Source organism: Labeo rohita, chromosome 12, assembly GCF_022985175.1.
Source record: "Labeo rohita strain BAU-BD-2019 chromosome 12, IGBB_LRoh.1.0, whole genome shotgun sequence".
NCBI lineage: Eukaryota > Metazoa > Chordata > Actinopteri > Cypriniformes > Cyprinidae > Labeo > Labeo rohita.
The window spans coordinates 27,844,641-27,860,613 of NC_066880.1; the positions used below are offsets into that span (position 1 = coordinate 27,844,641).

Below are 15,973 nucleotides of genomic sequence, written 5' to 3' on the forward strand. Positions count from 1 at the left end.
TCTTTGATGAACAAAATGTTAAAAAGAACAGCAATTATTCAAAATATAAATATTTTCTGACAATGTAAGCCTTTGCTATCTTGCTAAATTTAATTAAATTTTTTCAATTCAATCTTTGCTCAATGAAAATATTTTCTTTCAAAAAAAGAAAGAATAAAAATTTACTGAACCCCAAATTTTGAATGGTAGTTACAGTATATTATTAGAAAAGAATTCTATTTTAAGTAAACATTGTTCTTTTTCATTTTTCATCAAAGAATACTGAAAAAAAAAGTATCATAGGTTCCAAAAAAAATATTAAGCAGCACAACTGTTTCCAGCACTGATAATAAATCAACTTAAAATTAAAATTATTACTAAAGTATCATGTGACACTGAAGGCTAGCGTAATGATGCTAAAGATTCAGCTTTGATCACAGGAATAAATTAGATTTTAATGTATATTAAAATAGAAAAACATTATTTTACATCATAATAATATTTCACAAGATTACATGTTTCTGTATTTTTGATCAAATAAACACAGCCTTGATGAGCAGCATAAGAAACTTATTAAAAAAAAAATCTTATTGATATATATATACAGACAAAAAAATGTAAATAAATAAAACTGAACAGGACATATTCTAATGTACAGAAAAATAGTACAATTTAAAGCTGTATTAAACTTTTATTGTTTTGATGCTTGAAAACTCAGTTTGGTCCTTGACCCTATTAAAGATTTTGTAATCATACTGTGCAATGAAACATGACAAATTGCACACGCCACATGTGCAAAACGTATTGAGTTCTGCCCTGGAGAATGACTGCTGTAATAAAAAACAACAAAATATTAATAACTGATTATGTTCTTGTATTAAATGTAGGCTTTTTTTCTGTGATCTTTTTGAGGGGGTTTTTCTATCTAATTTTTGCATATTAATATAAAACCAGTATTCGATGATAATCTATAGTTTATTTGTTTTTTGCAAAATCATTTTGTCAGTTAAATACCTTAACCAAGTTCTTCCTCCCAATATATTTTGATCTGTAGGGTTGCTAAACGCAAATACTGAGAAATATCCTCTCCAGACATCACTTTTGGCCATACTATCCATGGGATTATTTTACATTCCAGTCACGTAGAAACATAACAGCACATATCTTCTCCACAAAGCACATGATTTGAGTTATTATTCATGTGTCTAACAATGTGCCAAACATTCAGCATGTACCGCTATCACTATTTCAGGTGTTGTCCAATAAATAAATGAAAACCTCCTAATTAAAATGCCTTTTGTAAACTGAATGCTGCAGAATAAAAACACAGAGAGTCTCTGTCTCTGTAAACAAACTGCTCTAATTGCCCTCATGATAATTTGCAGTGCATTGTGGGTAAATGAAGCCGAGGGTGGATGTACCTGGCCGGTGCAGTCGCAGGGCTCGTTGAATTGAACATACTCGTCCTCCTTACTGAACATGCCAAGCCCCGTCTTGGTGGGCTTTCCGCCTGCGTCCGTTTCAAACTTCAGCTTCGCCATATTGTCAAACAACTTTGACAGATGCCTCTGAACCTGAGGGAGAAAACGTACAGCTTCACAACTGCACAGCTGCTAGTTCGGTTTAATTTTGTCCTAATGTGACATATGAAAAACTTGCAGTTTGCCTTCAAGACAACTTAAGAAACAGCAATCAACACTGCCATCTAGTGTGTGCGAAAGACAAATAATGGCAGCGCTGCACTGCAGTTTGCTTCATGCTGAATCATTTTAGGCAACTAAACCTGTGTGTTTATGTGACAGTCTGTGTGCAGATGTACCTGGTGAGGGTCAGTGCCACTGGACAGGATGTCCAGCAGGTCAGCAGAGGAGATGAAGTAGAAGCGTGGAAAGGCCAAGCGCTTGGTGTCCAGATACTCGGCCAGAGCTTTTTCACAAAGAGCCAGTCTGCAAGAACAGGTGAATGATGGTCACACTTTCAATCTGAGAGATTTAGTTTAGAGCAAAGCATCATGGTCATATTAACTACTTTAGATTCAGGATGCTTTATTGCCATTTACTGATTGGCAATTACTGATTATCAATATTCTGATTGGCTGTAATTGATTTTATCATTCATCAACTAGACAAAAATTACTCTGAAAGTGATTCCAAATAATTACTCTGTGCTGTTATCACTATACAGTTGAGGTCAAAAGTTTACATACACCTTGCGGAATCGGCAAAATGTTAATTATTTTACCAAAATAAGAGGGATCATACAAAATGCATGTTATTTTTTATTTAGTACTGACCTGAATAAGATATTTCACATAAAAGACGTTTACAAATAGTCCACCAGAGAAAATAACACACACTCGATTCTTAATAGTGTGTTGTTACCTGAATGATCTACAGCTGTGTTCACACTGAGGGACTCAAATACAACTATTACAGAAGGTTCAAACACTAACTGATGATCCAGAAGGAAAAGCGATGCATTAAGACAGAACAGACATTATTGAACAGAATGAAAATGTGTACATTTTTCTAATTTTGCCTAAACATCATATTTTTTTTTATTTAGTACTGCCCTTCAGAAGCTACTTACATGTTTCCCAGAAGAAAAAAATAAGCTAAGTTTACCCTGATCTTCAATTTCAAAAAAGTTTTCACCCCACAGCTCTTAATGCATCGTGTTTCCTTCTTCAGCATAAATGAGCGTTTGAAGTTTCTGTGATAGTTGCATATGAGTCCCTCAGTTGTCCTTAGTGTGAAAAGATGGATCTCAAAATTATACAGTCATTGTTGGAAAGGGTTCAAATACACAAAAATGCTGAAAAACCAAAGAATTTGAGGGATCTGAAGGATTTTTATAAAGAACAGTGGGCAGTATAACTGTTCAGGACAAACAAGGGACTTTTTTTGAACGGGGTCACTTTTATAAATTCAGCTATTATTTTCTCTTGTAGACTATATGTAAATGTCTTTTATGTGAAATATCTTATTCAGGTCAGTACTAAATAAAAAAATAACACGCATTTCATATGATCCCTTTTATTTTGATAAAATAATTAACATTTTGCAGATTTTGCAAGACGTATGTAAACTTTTGACTTCAACTGTATTTGTACTGGAAAACAAGGCAAAAGTACTGAGGAATTATTATTAATTAATTAATTTTTTGGCAGTGTCAACTTTGTTATTGTTATAGTTTAAAGCATATGAGGCTGGAACAACATAAAGGTGAGTAAATAACTAAAGTTTGCACCAAACTCTTCCTTAAAGCTGCAGAGAGGAAGTTGAGTCAATCAGACAAACACATAAATCCAGAAAGCAGCTGCACACCTGCCCTGAATGTCCTCCAGTTTGTTGTAGAGCCCGGGTTTATTGGTGGCCTCCACAACGTTGGGTGTTTTACTGGCGTCGTGCGACAGCTCTTTGAAATCAGTATCAATACCTTCGAAGCGTTTGGAGTCCTGTGTAGACATGCATGAGAGAATGAGTCGAAACAACTTAATCTGCCAGAGAGAAAACCCCAAAACAACCTCTGACATTCTGAGGAACATCTGTGTGTCTGGCCACAGGCGCCCAACGGTAATTATCTGAATGTTTTCGGCCAAACGCATACGATGGACATTTTCATCTCTCATCTAGATTTATGAACACAGTGCCAGAGGGCAGTACAAGATGCTCTATGAATCTGAGCAGCTCTCCATTAAAACATATTAGATGTCTGTTTCACATTTTATTTGTACATTCCTGCAAATGTGTGTATTGGGTGAATATTTAGAGAAGAATGAATAATATTAGAAACATATCAGCAAACCCCGACCTCTGGTAGCTGAGAGCGAATGTCGTCAGAACCGATAAAGATGCTCTCCAGGTGACTCCACGTCCTCTGAACCTCGAACCAGATGGAGATCACTGAGTCTGTCACCGAGAGCTTCCGCTGCCATGTGGAAACCTCCTCCAGGAAAAAGGCGATGTACTTCGACGTCATCAGGTTCTGCAGTTGCACCTGGTTGTCCTCCAGCGTTTCGATCAGCTCCTCGCTGGACTTCAACAGAGGAACGTTAGTCCGTGGATGAGGCTCAAATTCGAACGCCATGCTGGTCCAGGTGGCGTCCAGCTCGTTGAGCACCTTCTCCATGCCCATCTCCTTCACAGCCCGGTCCACGATGCTCCTCACATCATCCTCGAAGTGGTGCAGGTTGAGGCGGAGCAGGTCGGCCAGCGTGGTGTCCTCGTCCATGGTGAAGCGCACGCCGGTGGCGTTCATCAGCTGCTGCCAGTGGCGTGGACGGATGGCCGGGTTCTGGAGCTCAGCGACGGCTCTCAACGAGATCAGTGTGTTCTTCACGGTACCGTCCAGCCCGCTGAAGGCATCCCACGAGCGAGCCTCTTTGTCCAGTGCGCGGAGCTCCTTAGAGAAGCGCTTGCACTCCATCTCCATGTCGTCCACGTTGATTTGTCTCCAGGGCGTGGTCTGCCAGGCCTCCAAACAGGATTGGACCACCAAGACCAGATCCCACAGCTCCTTGAGAATGGGCAGTTCTTTGCGACACTGCTTCAGCTGTCTATAGTCTGGTATGTTGACTTCAAAGAGATTGGCGGACACATTGAGCTCAGCCATTGTGGTTTCCATCTGTTGAATTTGTTGGTGTGCTTCATCAAGCATGTCATGCGAATTCTCACAGTCAAACCTCAAAACAAACAGAGACAAAAGCTTGTTAGCGATTATTCTTAGAAATGAACTTTTCCATTAAGGGCCAATATTTGACCCCCAATATTTAAACTTCCAAAATGCAGTTTCAATGCAGCTTCAAAAGGCTCTAAATGATCCAAGGCAAGGAATAAGGATCTTATCTAGCAAAACGATCTGTCATTTTCTAAAAAAAAAAAGTAACAATTTACTTTTAACCTCAAATGCTCGTCTTGTCTAGCTCTGCCAAGTGCATGCCCACTCTGTGTAATCTGGGTCAATGCAGTTAGGGTATGTCAAAAAACTCCCATCTCATTTTCTCCTCCAACTTTAAATCACCCTACATCGCTGCAGAAGTACCGACCCAGTGTTTACAAAGTGAACATGCAAAGAAGGTCAAATGCCCTTTACAAAAAAAAAAAAAAAAAAAAAAAAGTAAAAACAGCTATGTAGGTTGATTTTTAAGTTGGAGGAGCAAATGAGAACTCGCAGGCACCATTGAAGTCCACTATATGGAGATAATTCCTGAAATGTTTTCCTCAAAAGACATCATTTCTTTATGATGAAGAAAGAAAGGCATGAACATCTTGGATGACAATGGGGCGAGTACATTATCTGTAAATGTTTGTTCTGGAAGTAAACTTTTAAACTCCTTTAATAGTTATTTTATTGGTAAGGGGCATTTTTGCCCAAATCTCCTGTTAGTTTCCACCCCTAATGTAGCCATGATTGCTGCTATCCTCCAGACTGCATCATCATATACCTGAAGAAGTCTTTCTTGCGGAACTGCTCTCTGAAGGTGTGCTGCTCCACATCGAATGTGGCACATTTCCTGCGAAGGTTAGCCACCTCGCCAGCCTGCAGGGGAGCAACGTGCTGCTTCACCAACACTGCCTGCTTCTTCATGTTATTCCACTTCTCTGGCAGCACCTGTCCATCAAAAAAAAAAGGAAAGAAAAATACAAGGTTAAAAATCTCTGTTTTTATAACTTAAAAAAAAAAACAATCTTAAAGTTATAAAGATAACCTCGATCTTGTCTTAAATCCCCAAAAGTAAGATCTAATGAATTTATTGGGTTGTTTCATGTTTTAATCTTTACAAAATGACACTACATGTAGATTTTCGTGCATATGGCCCAGAACCATCATAGAAATTCCTCACTGGTCTAAATGACACTTTACATCCAGAATCTACCAGCAGAACATCAGGTTATGCAAAATCACACTAAAGTTTAATGGCTTTATCAGTCAGATTCAGTAAAACAGTGAGTGTGAGCTCTGAAAACGTCTGAAAAAAAGGGTTTTCAGAATTATTTTATGGACACGCGTACCTCTAGCTGTTTGTACACGAGATCTGGGAGCTCCTGTTCATATGTTTTCAGCAGATCGATAGTGTGCTGCAGAGGCTCGAACATCTCATCTGTAGCGCTCTGCCGCTCTTTTACTGCCATCAGGTAACCCATGATCTCCACCAGACCGTTATAGTCGCCCTCCTCCACCTTCTTACCCAGACCAGCCTCTGTCAGCTTGATGAACTCCTCTAGGTCAGACAGACTACAGCCACAAACACAACAGCTCAGACAAGACATGTAAAAAATATCAGGCAGAGAATTTGGTACCTTAAATAGGGCCCTATGAAACCTGTATGTATGTATGTATGTATGTATGTATGTATGTATGTATTTTTTTTTTTTTCCCCTAAATTATTTTTTTTTGTTTGTTTTCATTTTTCTGGATTCCATTTCAATGTTTAAAGTAAATGTTTGTAATCAAAAGGCATGTCTGCTTAACTGAAATCATGAAACATACACATTTTAAAAACAATTTAAAAGTTTTACAAAAAATGTACATTTTTAGGGCCCTATAACATTTTTTTTTTTTTTCAGATTACAGTTTATTTTTTTCTTTTAAATTTTTAATTAAATTTGAATCAAAAAGCTTGTCTAATCAATTAACCTCTTTCAATTATTTTATTTTAGGCCCGAATAATTCTTTGTTGTGTATTTAATTGTGCTGTTAATCAAATGAAGGCATAACACAAGAAATTAATCTTTTAATCAAATGAAAATTAAACTAAGCCTTTCATTTTTTTAGCAATGTGCTGCACAACTGGTGTTTACTGTTAAAATTAAAACATGGGAAAAATTGTGATTATTCCTTAAAAAATTAAATTGTAATTATTATTAATTTGGAAGTATTTTTTAGTATATAACAGTACTATATTCTGTCATAATTTCTTCAAGTTACACTGAATTTTATTTTGTGTGAATGAATAGCGCAGACAATAAAAACATGTCTGCTCCATTCATTCACACAGAGAGACAAAGAACATGCAGGATTCATTTAAATCATCTTTTTATGGTTTAACATTTGGCCATCTGATTACGTGTAAAGCCCTACTTTTGATTTATACATCTAAAATTTGCCCAATTCTCTGACATTTTGTGTAAATTTTATTACATGATTTTGTTTACATTATTTTGTCTGTTTTTTCCACACTGCAGAAATCATAGAGCCCTGTTTAAACTGGCTCTGATGTGCTGTATATTTGTTATGAAATTAGGAACTTTTACCTGTGTGTCACATGATCAATAAGATGTTGTTTGAACATAAAGCTCCACTTTCTGATGACGTTTAACAGGGCACTTTTGAAGGCTCGTGCATCCACCCTCATCCACCCCTCAAACACATGGACCGGCTCCAGCCGCTGCACCTCCTCATATAAGCGTTCGTACGAGTCCACCTGCTCACGAAAGCACTCCAGAGTTGGAGGGGTTTCTGGGACGCCGTGTTCGGCGTGGGCCTCGATCTCTTCGCTTGTAAGGACGTGACCGTACAGTAGAAACTGACGCATGAACTCCTTCCGGTCGTCAACATAGAGGTAGGCGTAGCGTTCCAGGCTGTTACGGTACTCACAGCACTGTCCCATCACTTTTCTCACACGCTCCATCAGAAGATGTCTCCACTCCGCAAAGTCCACCATATCCTCCATATCAGCCTGAAGGAACAAGACGACTTTATGTAAACATACAGTTGAAGTTAAAAGTTTACATACACCTTGCAGAATCTGCAAAATGTTCATTATTTTACCAAAATAAGAGGGATTATACTGTTATTTTTTATTTAGTACTGACCTAAATAAGATATTCCACATAAAAGACTTAACATATAGTCCACATGAGAAAATAATAGTTGAATTCATAAAAATGACACTGTTCAAAAGTTTACATACTCTTGATTCTTAATACTGTGTTGTTACCTGAATGATCCACAGCTGTGTGTTTTTGTTTTCTTTAGTGATAGTTGTTCATGAGTCCCTTGTTTGTCCTGAACAGTTAAACTGCTGCTGTTCTTCAGAAAAGTCCTTCAGGACCCACAGATTCTTTAGTTTTTCAGCATTTTTGTGTATTTGAACCCTTGACTGTATGATTTTGAGATCCATCTTTTCACACTGAGGACAGCTGAGAGATTCATTTGCCACTATTCAAGAAAGTTCAAATGCTCACTGATGCATCAGAAGAAAAAATTATGCATTAAGAGCCGGGGGGTGAAAACTTGTGAACGGAATGAGGATGTGTACATTTTTCTTATATTGCCTAAAAATATATATTTTTTCATTTAGTACTGCTCTTCAGAAGCTACAGAAAATACTTATACGTTCCCCAGAAGACAAAATAAGTTAAATTTACCCTGATCTTCAAATACCCGGCTCTTAATGCATTGGTATTTCCTTGTGAAGCATCAGTGAGCGTTTGATCCTTCTGTAATAGTTGCATATGAGTCCCCTCAGTTGTCCTCAGTGTGAAAAGATGGACCTGCAGAATTCCTGCAGAAGTATCAAGGAGAAGTTTTCACAGTCTAAATCCAGATGAAGTGATGTGTTTGGCTCATTACCTGATAGTGTGGGAAACCGCAGTGCTCAGATAATCGTGGCACAAGAGCAGAGATCCTAAAGATGCTGTTGATGAGGCTCTCCACCAGATCATGAAAGCCGTCTGATGCACCGAACTCCAGCGATGGTTGAAACACAATCTCAGGAACCTGGAGAAGCAGCTGGGCCTCAAAGAGCGGAGCTAATCCAGCCTTCTGGTCTGTATCAGGGGATTGGTGTATTTTTTTAGTGCAGGACAATCAATCTGCAATGAGGCAAACCTCTATAATTATTTTCAGTAAGGCTTAAAAAAAAAATAAAAAGCACACCTGTGTTTTCCAAGAAGAACTTGAGGGAGCTCTCGACAGCATTGAAGAAACCATCGATGACCATTTCATCAATATAATCTACATAAACCTTCCACTGCGCAGACGACGGGTCTGCTTTGAAGAGTGACAGGTTGTCCTGAAACAAAACAAAAAGATAATTCTTATAAGGAGTAGAAATGTTTGGGTGAGCGGCTCCATTAACATGCGTCATTCTGTCAGGTGTTATTTGATGGGATTCCCACTGGATTTTGTCATTGCATACTTTCAGCAACACATGGATCTTGGCTCCTGAAGCTCGAATCTGGCCGTACGTTCTCTCCAGACGCTCTGTCTTATCTTCCAGGTTTAGAAGAGTATCTTTCTTCCCCTCCTTCCTCTCAAAGACTGGGGTAGTCCAGGCCTTCATGATAGTCTGGATCTCCTCAACATTGTCTTTAGTCCTTTGTAAGCGTTGCTCCAGGTCATATACCGTCTCACGGACATCCTGGATATATTCCCAAATTCCTACCAGAGAAAACACATTGGAGATGTATTTAAAAATATATAAATTTAAAAATTTATATAATCTATATGATCTTCTCACAACAGGGGGAAAACATTAAGCCACTACGACTATTATCAAATTTTGTGGTGTGTTCATTTCTATCATACAGACAAGTGCAGCACGAACATTCTGCTAAACATCACTTTTTAGGCTCAACAGAAGAAAAGAGGTAACACAGGCAGACTCATAAAAAACAAGAAGAATATAATGTAATTATTACTTATTATTATTAACTAGTTATTTTTGGATCATTGTAATACTGTTTTTATTAATACTTTGAATCAATATTTGTTTTTTATGTTTTTATGTTTGCACTTAGTGTAAATAGCATCTATTGCTATTTGCACTTAGTGTAAATAGCTGCTGCCATTTTATTTTATTTACTAGGGTTTTTTTTTTTTAATTTCAGTTTTAGTAATTTCAGTACATTAAGTTCAACTAAATAAAAAAGAGAAATGTTGCCTTGGCAACTTGCTGAAATATAATAATTTTATTTCAGGTAACAAGAATGTTTATTTAAGTTTGAATTTTGGTTTTAATTAATTTAATAATTTAGTTTTATGGTTTAGGTTTAGTTAACTATGATAGCTGTTTTAAAGGTGCATTTGATTAAATAATTTATGGAAAATCTTCAGATATCACTGAAGTGTCTTGAGATATGCCCTGAATTAGCCTGCAGGACTCTGTGATTTTGAGTGTTTGCATCAAACTAACAGCTATAGTGGATCAATCTTAGTTTTCTGAGGGTTCATTTTTTATACCTTGGCTTGTCCAGCAGAGGTTCTCCTCAGCTTCTTTGAGCTTGGCATCAATGTCCGTCAGCTGGCTCTGGATCAGCGGCATCTCCACCTCGAGCATAGTGCTCATCACTTTGTTGTACCAGTTGGTTGTGAGCTCCAGATTGGCTACATACTGCCACAGCAGCTCTCTGTTGGAATAAATGTCTGCAGCCATATCTGGAATGACTTCAGCCTGTCTGGCCTCCAGGTACTTCACCTCCCGCAGCACCGACACCAGCTACAGGGTGAGACGAGAGTCACATTCGATAAGGGAAGTGGCCCGTAGATATTAACATATGTGTGTGAGGACAGCGATGGCCTGACCTGCGGGTTGAAGTTGACAGAGATGAGTCTTGTTCTCCTCTCGCGGGATATCAGCGGCTTCTGGAGATTAAACTGTGACTTCTCAGCCACAGAGCTCGTCCAGACGTCATACAGTTTAGAGGCGTATCTGGTGATAAAGGCAGCAGGAGAATTACTAGCATGTCATTTTTTGATGTATGCTAAAATTAGGGATTTTAATGAATGGCTGCTCTCCATACATCAAATGTGGGCAGCACTTCATACTGCCAGGATGAACAGAACATAAAGAAGATTCTTAAAGAGATAGTTCACCCAAAAATGAAAAATACCCTATGATTTACTCACTCTCAAGTCATCTTAGGTGTGTATGACTTTCTTCTATTAGCTGAATACGATCAGAGTTACATTTAAAAAACTTTATACAATCAATGGCTGTTGAGATTTTGAAGTCCAAGTATGTGCATTCCCAAGAGAGTGACATTCCAGCAAATGACATAGGATGTAGGCATAGCGTAAGCTCCTGTGAGAATATGCTGTATGTAGCAAAGGAAAACCAGTCTCCTCTTGGCTTATATTGAAATCCTCCAACATTTTTCTTCACAAATCTTTGTTTTGTACTTTTAATTTGTGACCATTGTTTTCTTTTGCTCTCTCAGCATATTCTCACAGGAGCTTACACTATGCCTACATCCTACGTCATTTGCTAGAACACCACTCACTCATGAAAGTGCATAAGACAGTTAGCGGAAGCTAGAGATTACGGGTTATAAAGTTTTAAATATGGATATTTTTTACATAAATGCATCGATTCACTTCAGAAGGCCTTTATTAACCCCAGGAGGCATATGGAGTACTTTTAATGATGGATGGATGCACTTTATTGGGCTTCAAAATTTCAACAGCCATTTACTGCCATTATAAAGTTTGGAAGAACCAGGATATTTTTTATATAACTCCAATTGTATTTGTCTGAAAGAAGAAAGTCATATATACCTAGGATGGCTTGAGGTTGAGTAAATCATGGGGTAATTTTCATTTTTAGCTGAACTATCCCTTTAAAAGAGCAATCCATACAAAGATGCCTTTTGGCATCAAACACAATTGCAAGCAATTGCAAAATCGAGATTTTCAAGCTGCATGAGGAAACATAAATGATGGTGTGTTCAGAAGACTTATAGTGCACAAGCCGTATGGACCAATTTTATAATGCATGCTTTTGTTTGTTGAATCTTGCCAGTATGAATCACCATCCACCTTCATTCTCTTAAACATCTTTATTTGCTCTCCACAGAATAATAATGGGGTCAAAACTGCATATTAGAAAATGTTTTGAGCTACATTAATTTAAAGGACAGCACAGATAGGAATGCCGAGGGACTGGGAAGTGATTGGGACATGATGAAGGCCAGAGTGAATTACTGTGAACACTTCCTTAGTGCACATTAACATATGCACATATGACTCATTTAGACCATCAAATGCTTATCTAAATAGGGATACACACACGTAAGAAGGTTTTAACCGTTGGCACGGCCTTTATCAAGAAGGCACGTCGGGTCCCTGTACTGTTACAGTAATCTCTTTACAGGCCGATTGTGAGAGGCTGTACACTCTGGCCTTTATTGGATTTGGTATGAGCAAGATCGTATTATTAGTGTTGCAGAGCTGCAATCCATGAAATCAAATATCGCTTTGCTTCACACAGGTCATACGTCTCAGTGTCAAGATGTAATGACTAGAGATACCAATAACAGCTCCGGGTAGATTGCGTTTATGCAACATCGCTGATTACCATCATCTAACGAGGAGGCGTAATTTCTGACCGGAGAGAATGCAGATCTGGCTCCTTGGGAAATGCATCATTTGTTTCTCACATGCATTCACATCCTTGGTCACACAGACGGCCGTGTAACACTCGCATGCATTCCTACATCAGCGATGCTTTCCACAATTATTGCTCATGCCGAGATATGGAAGCATTGCATATAATTGGAGAAAATGAGACCCTAAAGTAATAATATACAGGCACTTGTGCCTTAAATGAGCAAATAAATCATGTTTTATTTGTTTATTCCATGTAGAGCTTGAAGATCCCTCAGCAATACCACCCTATCTGTTACACCTTACTGTTCACACTTTCGATAAAAAGCCTCATTTATTTAACAAAGCGGTCTATGCTGTACATTGGCTAAATAAAAATGTTTCATCTAGGATCAAAGTTATCAGCTGTGACATGCGATAAAAATAAACATGATTAATAACAGAGATTCAGGAGTCATAATACACAAAAATACATTATTTATAATATTTTCACTGACCGTTTTAGTTCCTGCATCAACTCATCGTATTTCTGGATCATCTTCTTTCCATCTGCAGACTCCGTACATCTATTTATCACACAAATAAAGTGGTGGGGTTTAACACAGAAGCAATTCCAATCAAGCCTTTCCAACTAACATCAAGCATAAGATATTTACGGGTGGTTAATGAATCTGAAGTTATTGTAAGGGATCTGTATGCGCTCCTGCAATTGCTGGACGAATTTCAAGCCTCCGGCAACCACAGGCATGTTCTTGGAGACAGGCGAGTAACCTGGAAGACCAATAAACAGCAGATGTCAAGTCAAAAATGCAAGTTAATTGCAAACAGCCTGGTGATGTTGTCTGTGAATAATGAAGATGAACACTGAACCCTGGGTTTCCTCTGTCTGCATCTGCTTCTTGAAGATCACCATGCAACATTCCAGTTGCTTGTCAAACATTTTGATCAGCATCCGATATCTAGTGTGAGCATCGGCTGCTATCAGGGGTCGCTCCAGCAGTCTGCCAAACATGTCCAAAACCTGCCAAACACAGACTCTTTGAAACTGTGTTGTGTTTATTGTATTTCAGAAACACAAATGCTTTCCACCCACTACATCCAAAGACGTACTTTGTAATATTATGGTTCACTGCACTATCAACTGCAAAAATCAAATATAGCAGTAATGAAAATATGTTCCAGGGTGGAATATTCTGCTCATTGCAAGTTCAAATGACTACAGCTCAAAGAGCCTAAAGCGTGTTTTCTTCTCCTGCAGGGTTCAAACCGAGCTCTGTTAAAGATCTGCAGTCTGTGGAGATTTGTGTGCATTCCAGTCTTAAAATTCAGGCTGCGTTCCTGATTGGGACTTGATAATATGCAGGTATCTATAACTCATTAAAGACAAAAAAAAGTACCGAAACTGTCTATGTATAATGTCCAAACACTTTGTTATTACTAAGACAAGGAACATGTGTGCAGCTCCACACCAAAAAAGGCTTTCTGACATTATTTTGTTGTCACAATTTCAGAAAGTGCTGCTCACCTTGAATGCGTGCTCCAGACCAGCAGCATCATCAAAAGCATGACAAAAGATTGTACTCAACTGCCGCTCGGTATTCTCCACCATGAGCTGGAACTCTGTAAAGTCTGTTTCAAACTCCTACAAAGAAGCATCGTTTGTTAAAGCTACGTCAAACGTCAGAGTTTCTGTAGTGTTTTGTTGGAGACGCTGCCCACTTACCACATTACTGACATCAAGGCAGTCATACGGCTTCTCTGAGAAACTTTTATACGTCTCCAAGAAGTCTTCATGTAAGCGCTGGACTCGCTGGCTCAGAGATTTTCCTAAAATCCCTCCAAACTCGACCTTCTCCAACTTCATCATATCAACTACAGTCAGCAGGAGAGTCTAGACGATGACGATGAAAAAGAACCAGACAACATTGATACCACATTATGCACTACAGATACTTTAAAATAATTCCATATATGGCCTAAACACACTATGCACATATGCCAGGGGTGATGAACTCCGGTCCTGAAGAGCCATAATCATGCAGACTTCACCTGCTTGTAGCTTTCTACTAACCCTTCACACCATGATTACCTTGTTCAGTTGTGTTTGCTTAGCGTTGAAGCAAAGCGTCGGCTCTCCAGGACCAACGTGATGTATGTGAACATGTCCGAGTACATGGAAAAACGTCTCTTCACTTACTTCAATTGTTCTGAGTCTCTTCATGAAGTGATCCAGCCCAACAAACACCAGGAGGGGTGAGAAATCCCAAGGCTTCACCTCATTCTCGTTCCTCTGGTACTGGCTCAGGTTGGCCCTTCTGTCCTCATATGTGCTCTTGAAGTGTGTCAGCACATCTATAGCCATCTGCACTCGGGACAGGCTCTCCTGCACATCCCCCTTCAGAATGTCCTCTGGGTTCAGGAAGCTCCGAGCCTGACAAACAACAATGACATAAGTAAAGCTTTCTCTCATGGTACGCAGCTGAACCAAACTGATCTAAAGGTTTGTTTATGCTTTTGATTCGAAATCTGGTGCGATTGCTCCGTTAACGTGGTTCATTTGAATAAGTGCGAATGCTGCGGTTTGACTGATATATGAACGCAGCATGGACTAAAAGCAGTGTAAACATCATAAAAGCTGTCCAGTCCGGTCGTAACCGTATCCTTTTGTTTTGTATCATTAGGTTTAGTGTTAATTACAGTGTGAATGCTTTAGGAATGAAAAAAAAGGAAAATATAAACAAATAGTTCACCCAAAAAAATGACTAGTCTGCTGACATTTACATTCTTAATCCAAACCCGTATGGCTTTCTTCTAAAAAATAAATAAATAAATAATTAAATAAAATAAATTGAAGAATGTATTTTACACTTTTTTTCCATGACTCTTTTAAGACTTGTGTATAATATTCCCTATTTTGTATTGAAAAATTATCAGTGTATCTTATCAAAAGGAATAAAAGAAAAATTCTGCGTTTGAAATTCTCTACATGAAATAGAGTAAATAAAAGCCAGAATTCTCCTCACAACATCTAAAACACATAGACAGAGGACACCAATAACATTTGATTTTTATAACTTATGACCATCATGACATGACATTAAGCAGCATCTATCTGAAAACAGAAATTCAACACTTACGTGAAATAAACCCAAACTGTAAACACATCAATCTATTATATGTTCCTGTAAAGCTTTAAACTTATGTTTTTTTTAATACAGGTATGAAGTCACGCCATGACATATCGATCTTCTATTGGTCACATGGCTTCATGTGATATGAATCTGCACTTTGACTTTGAAATGCAGTGGAATACTACAACGTCCTGCATTCGCACTGAATATGAATGGAAGTCGATGGAACATAACGTGTGGTCTGACCAGCCCTTTACCTGCTGAATGAGAAGGTTGCAGATCTCCTGTAGAAGCACTACGATTCGGGCTGGGTTGTTGTAGTATTTGGAGTTTGCCCAGACGAGACAAACTGTGTGCATGAGAGGAGCAATTTTCCCCTTCACCTCGCTGAAGTCTGCATTCTCCAGATCTTCTATAAGTCTCTCTATCGGCTTGAGGAAGGTATTGATATCCCTCGTCTCATTTCGAGCTTAATAAACACATCAACAAATCCAATTAAGATTCAAAGCTTTCACACAATTAATGCATCACGT

The 15,973-nt window shown here is 38.4% G+C and overlaps 1 protein-coding gene across 2 annotated transcripts in view; it reads right to left on the reverse strand.

The window, feature by feature from the left end:
* dnah9 (dynein, axonemal, heavy chain 9) overlaps positions 1-15,973 on the reverse strand; it is a 123,232-nt gene that overhangs the window by 104,226 nt on the left and 3,033 nt on the right. For both annotated transcript variants that reach the window (XM_051124665.1, XM_051124666.1), the window contains exons 5-23: positions 15,698-15,909; positions 14,507-14,740; positions 14,033-14,200; positions 13,835-13,951; positions 13,180-13,330; positions 12,966-13,080; positions 12,807-12,875; positions 10,510-10,636; positions 10,168-10,423; positions 9,125-9,366; positions 8,863-8,998; positions 8,557-8,753; positions 7,236-7,660; positions 5,994-6,216; positions 5,426-5,592; positions 3,793-4,663; positions 3,306-3,436; positions 1,799-1,925; positions 1,401-1,553 (exon numbers count right to left, since the gene is read on the reverse strand). In XM_051124665.1, coding sequence (XP_050980622.1) covers positions 1,401-1,553; positions 1,799-1,925; positions 3,306-3,436; positions 3,793-4,663; positions 5,426-5,592; positions 5,994-6,216; positions 7,236-7,660; positions 8,557-8,753; positions 8,863-8,998; positions 9,125-9,366; positions 10,168-10,423; positions 10,510-10,636; positions 12,807-12,875; positions 12,966-13,080; positions 13,180-13,330; positions 13,835-13,951; positions 14,033-14,200; positions 14,507-14,740; positions 15,698-15,909 — 4,121 coding nt within the window. The remainder of the gene's footprint in view (positions 1-1,400; positions 1,554-1,798; positions 1,926-3,305; positions 3,437-3,792; positions 4,664-5,425; positions 5,593-5,993; positions 6,217-7,235; positions 7,661-8,556; positions 8,754-8,862; positions 8,999-9,124; positions 9,367-10,167; positions 10,424-10,509; positions 10,637-12,806; positions 12,876-12,965; positions 13,081-13,179; positions 13,331-13,834; positions 13,952-14,032; positions 14,201-14,506; positions 14,741-15,697; positions 15,910-15,973) is intronic.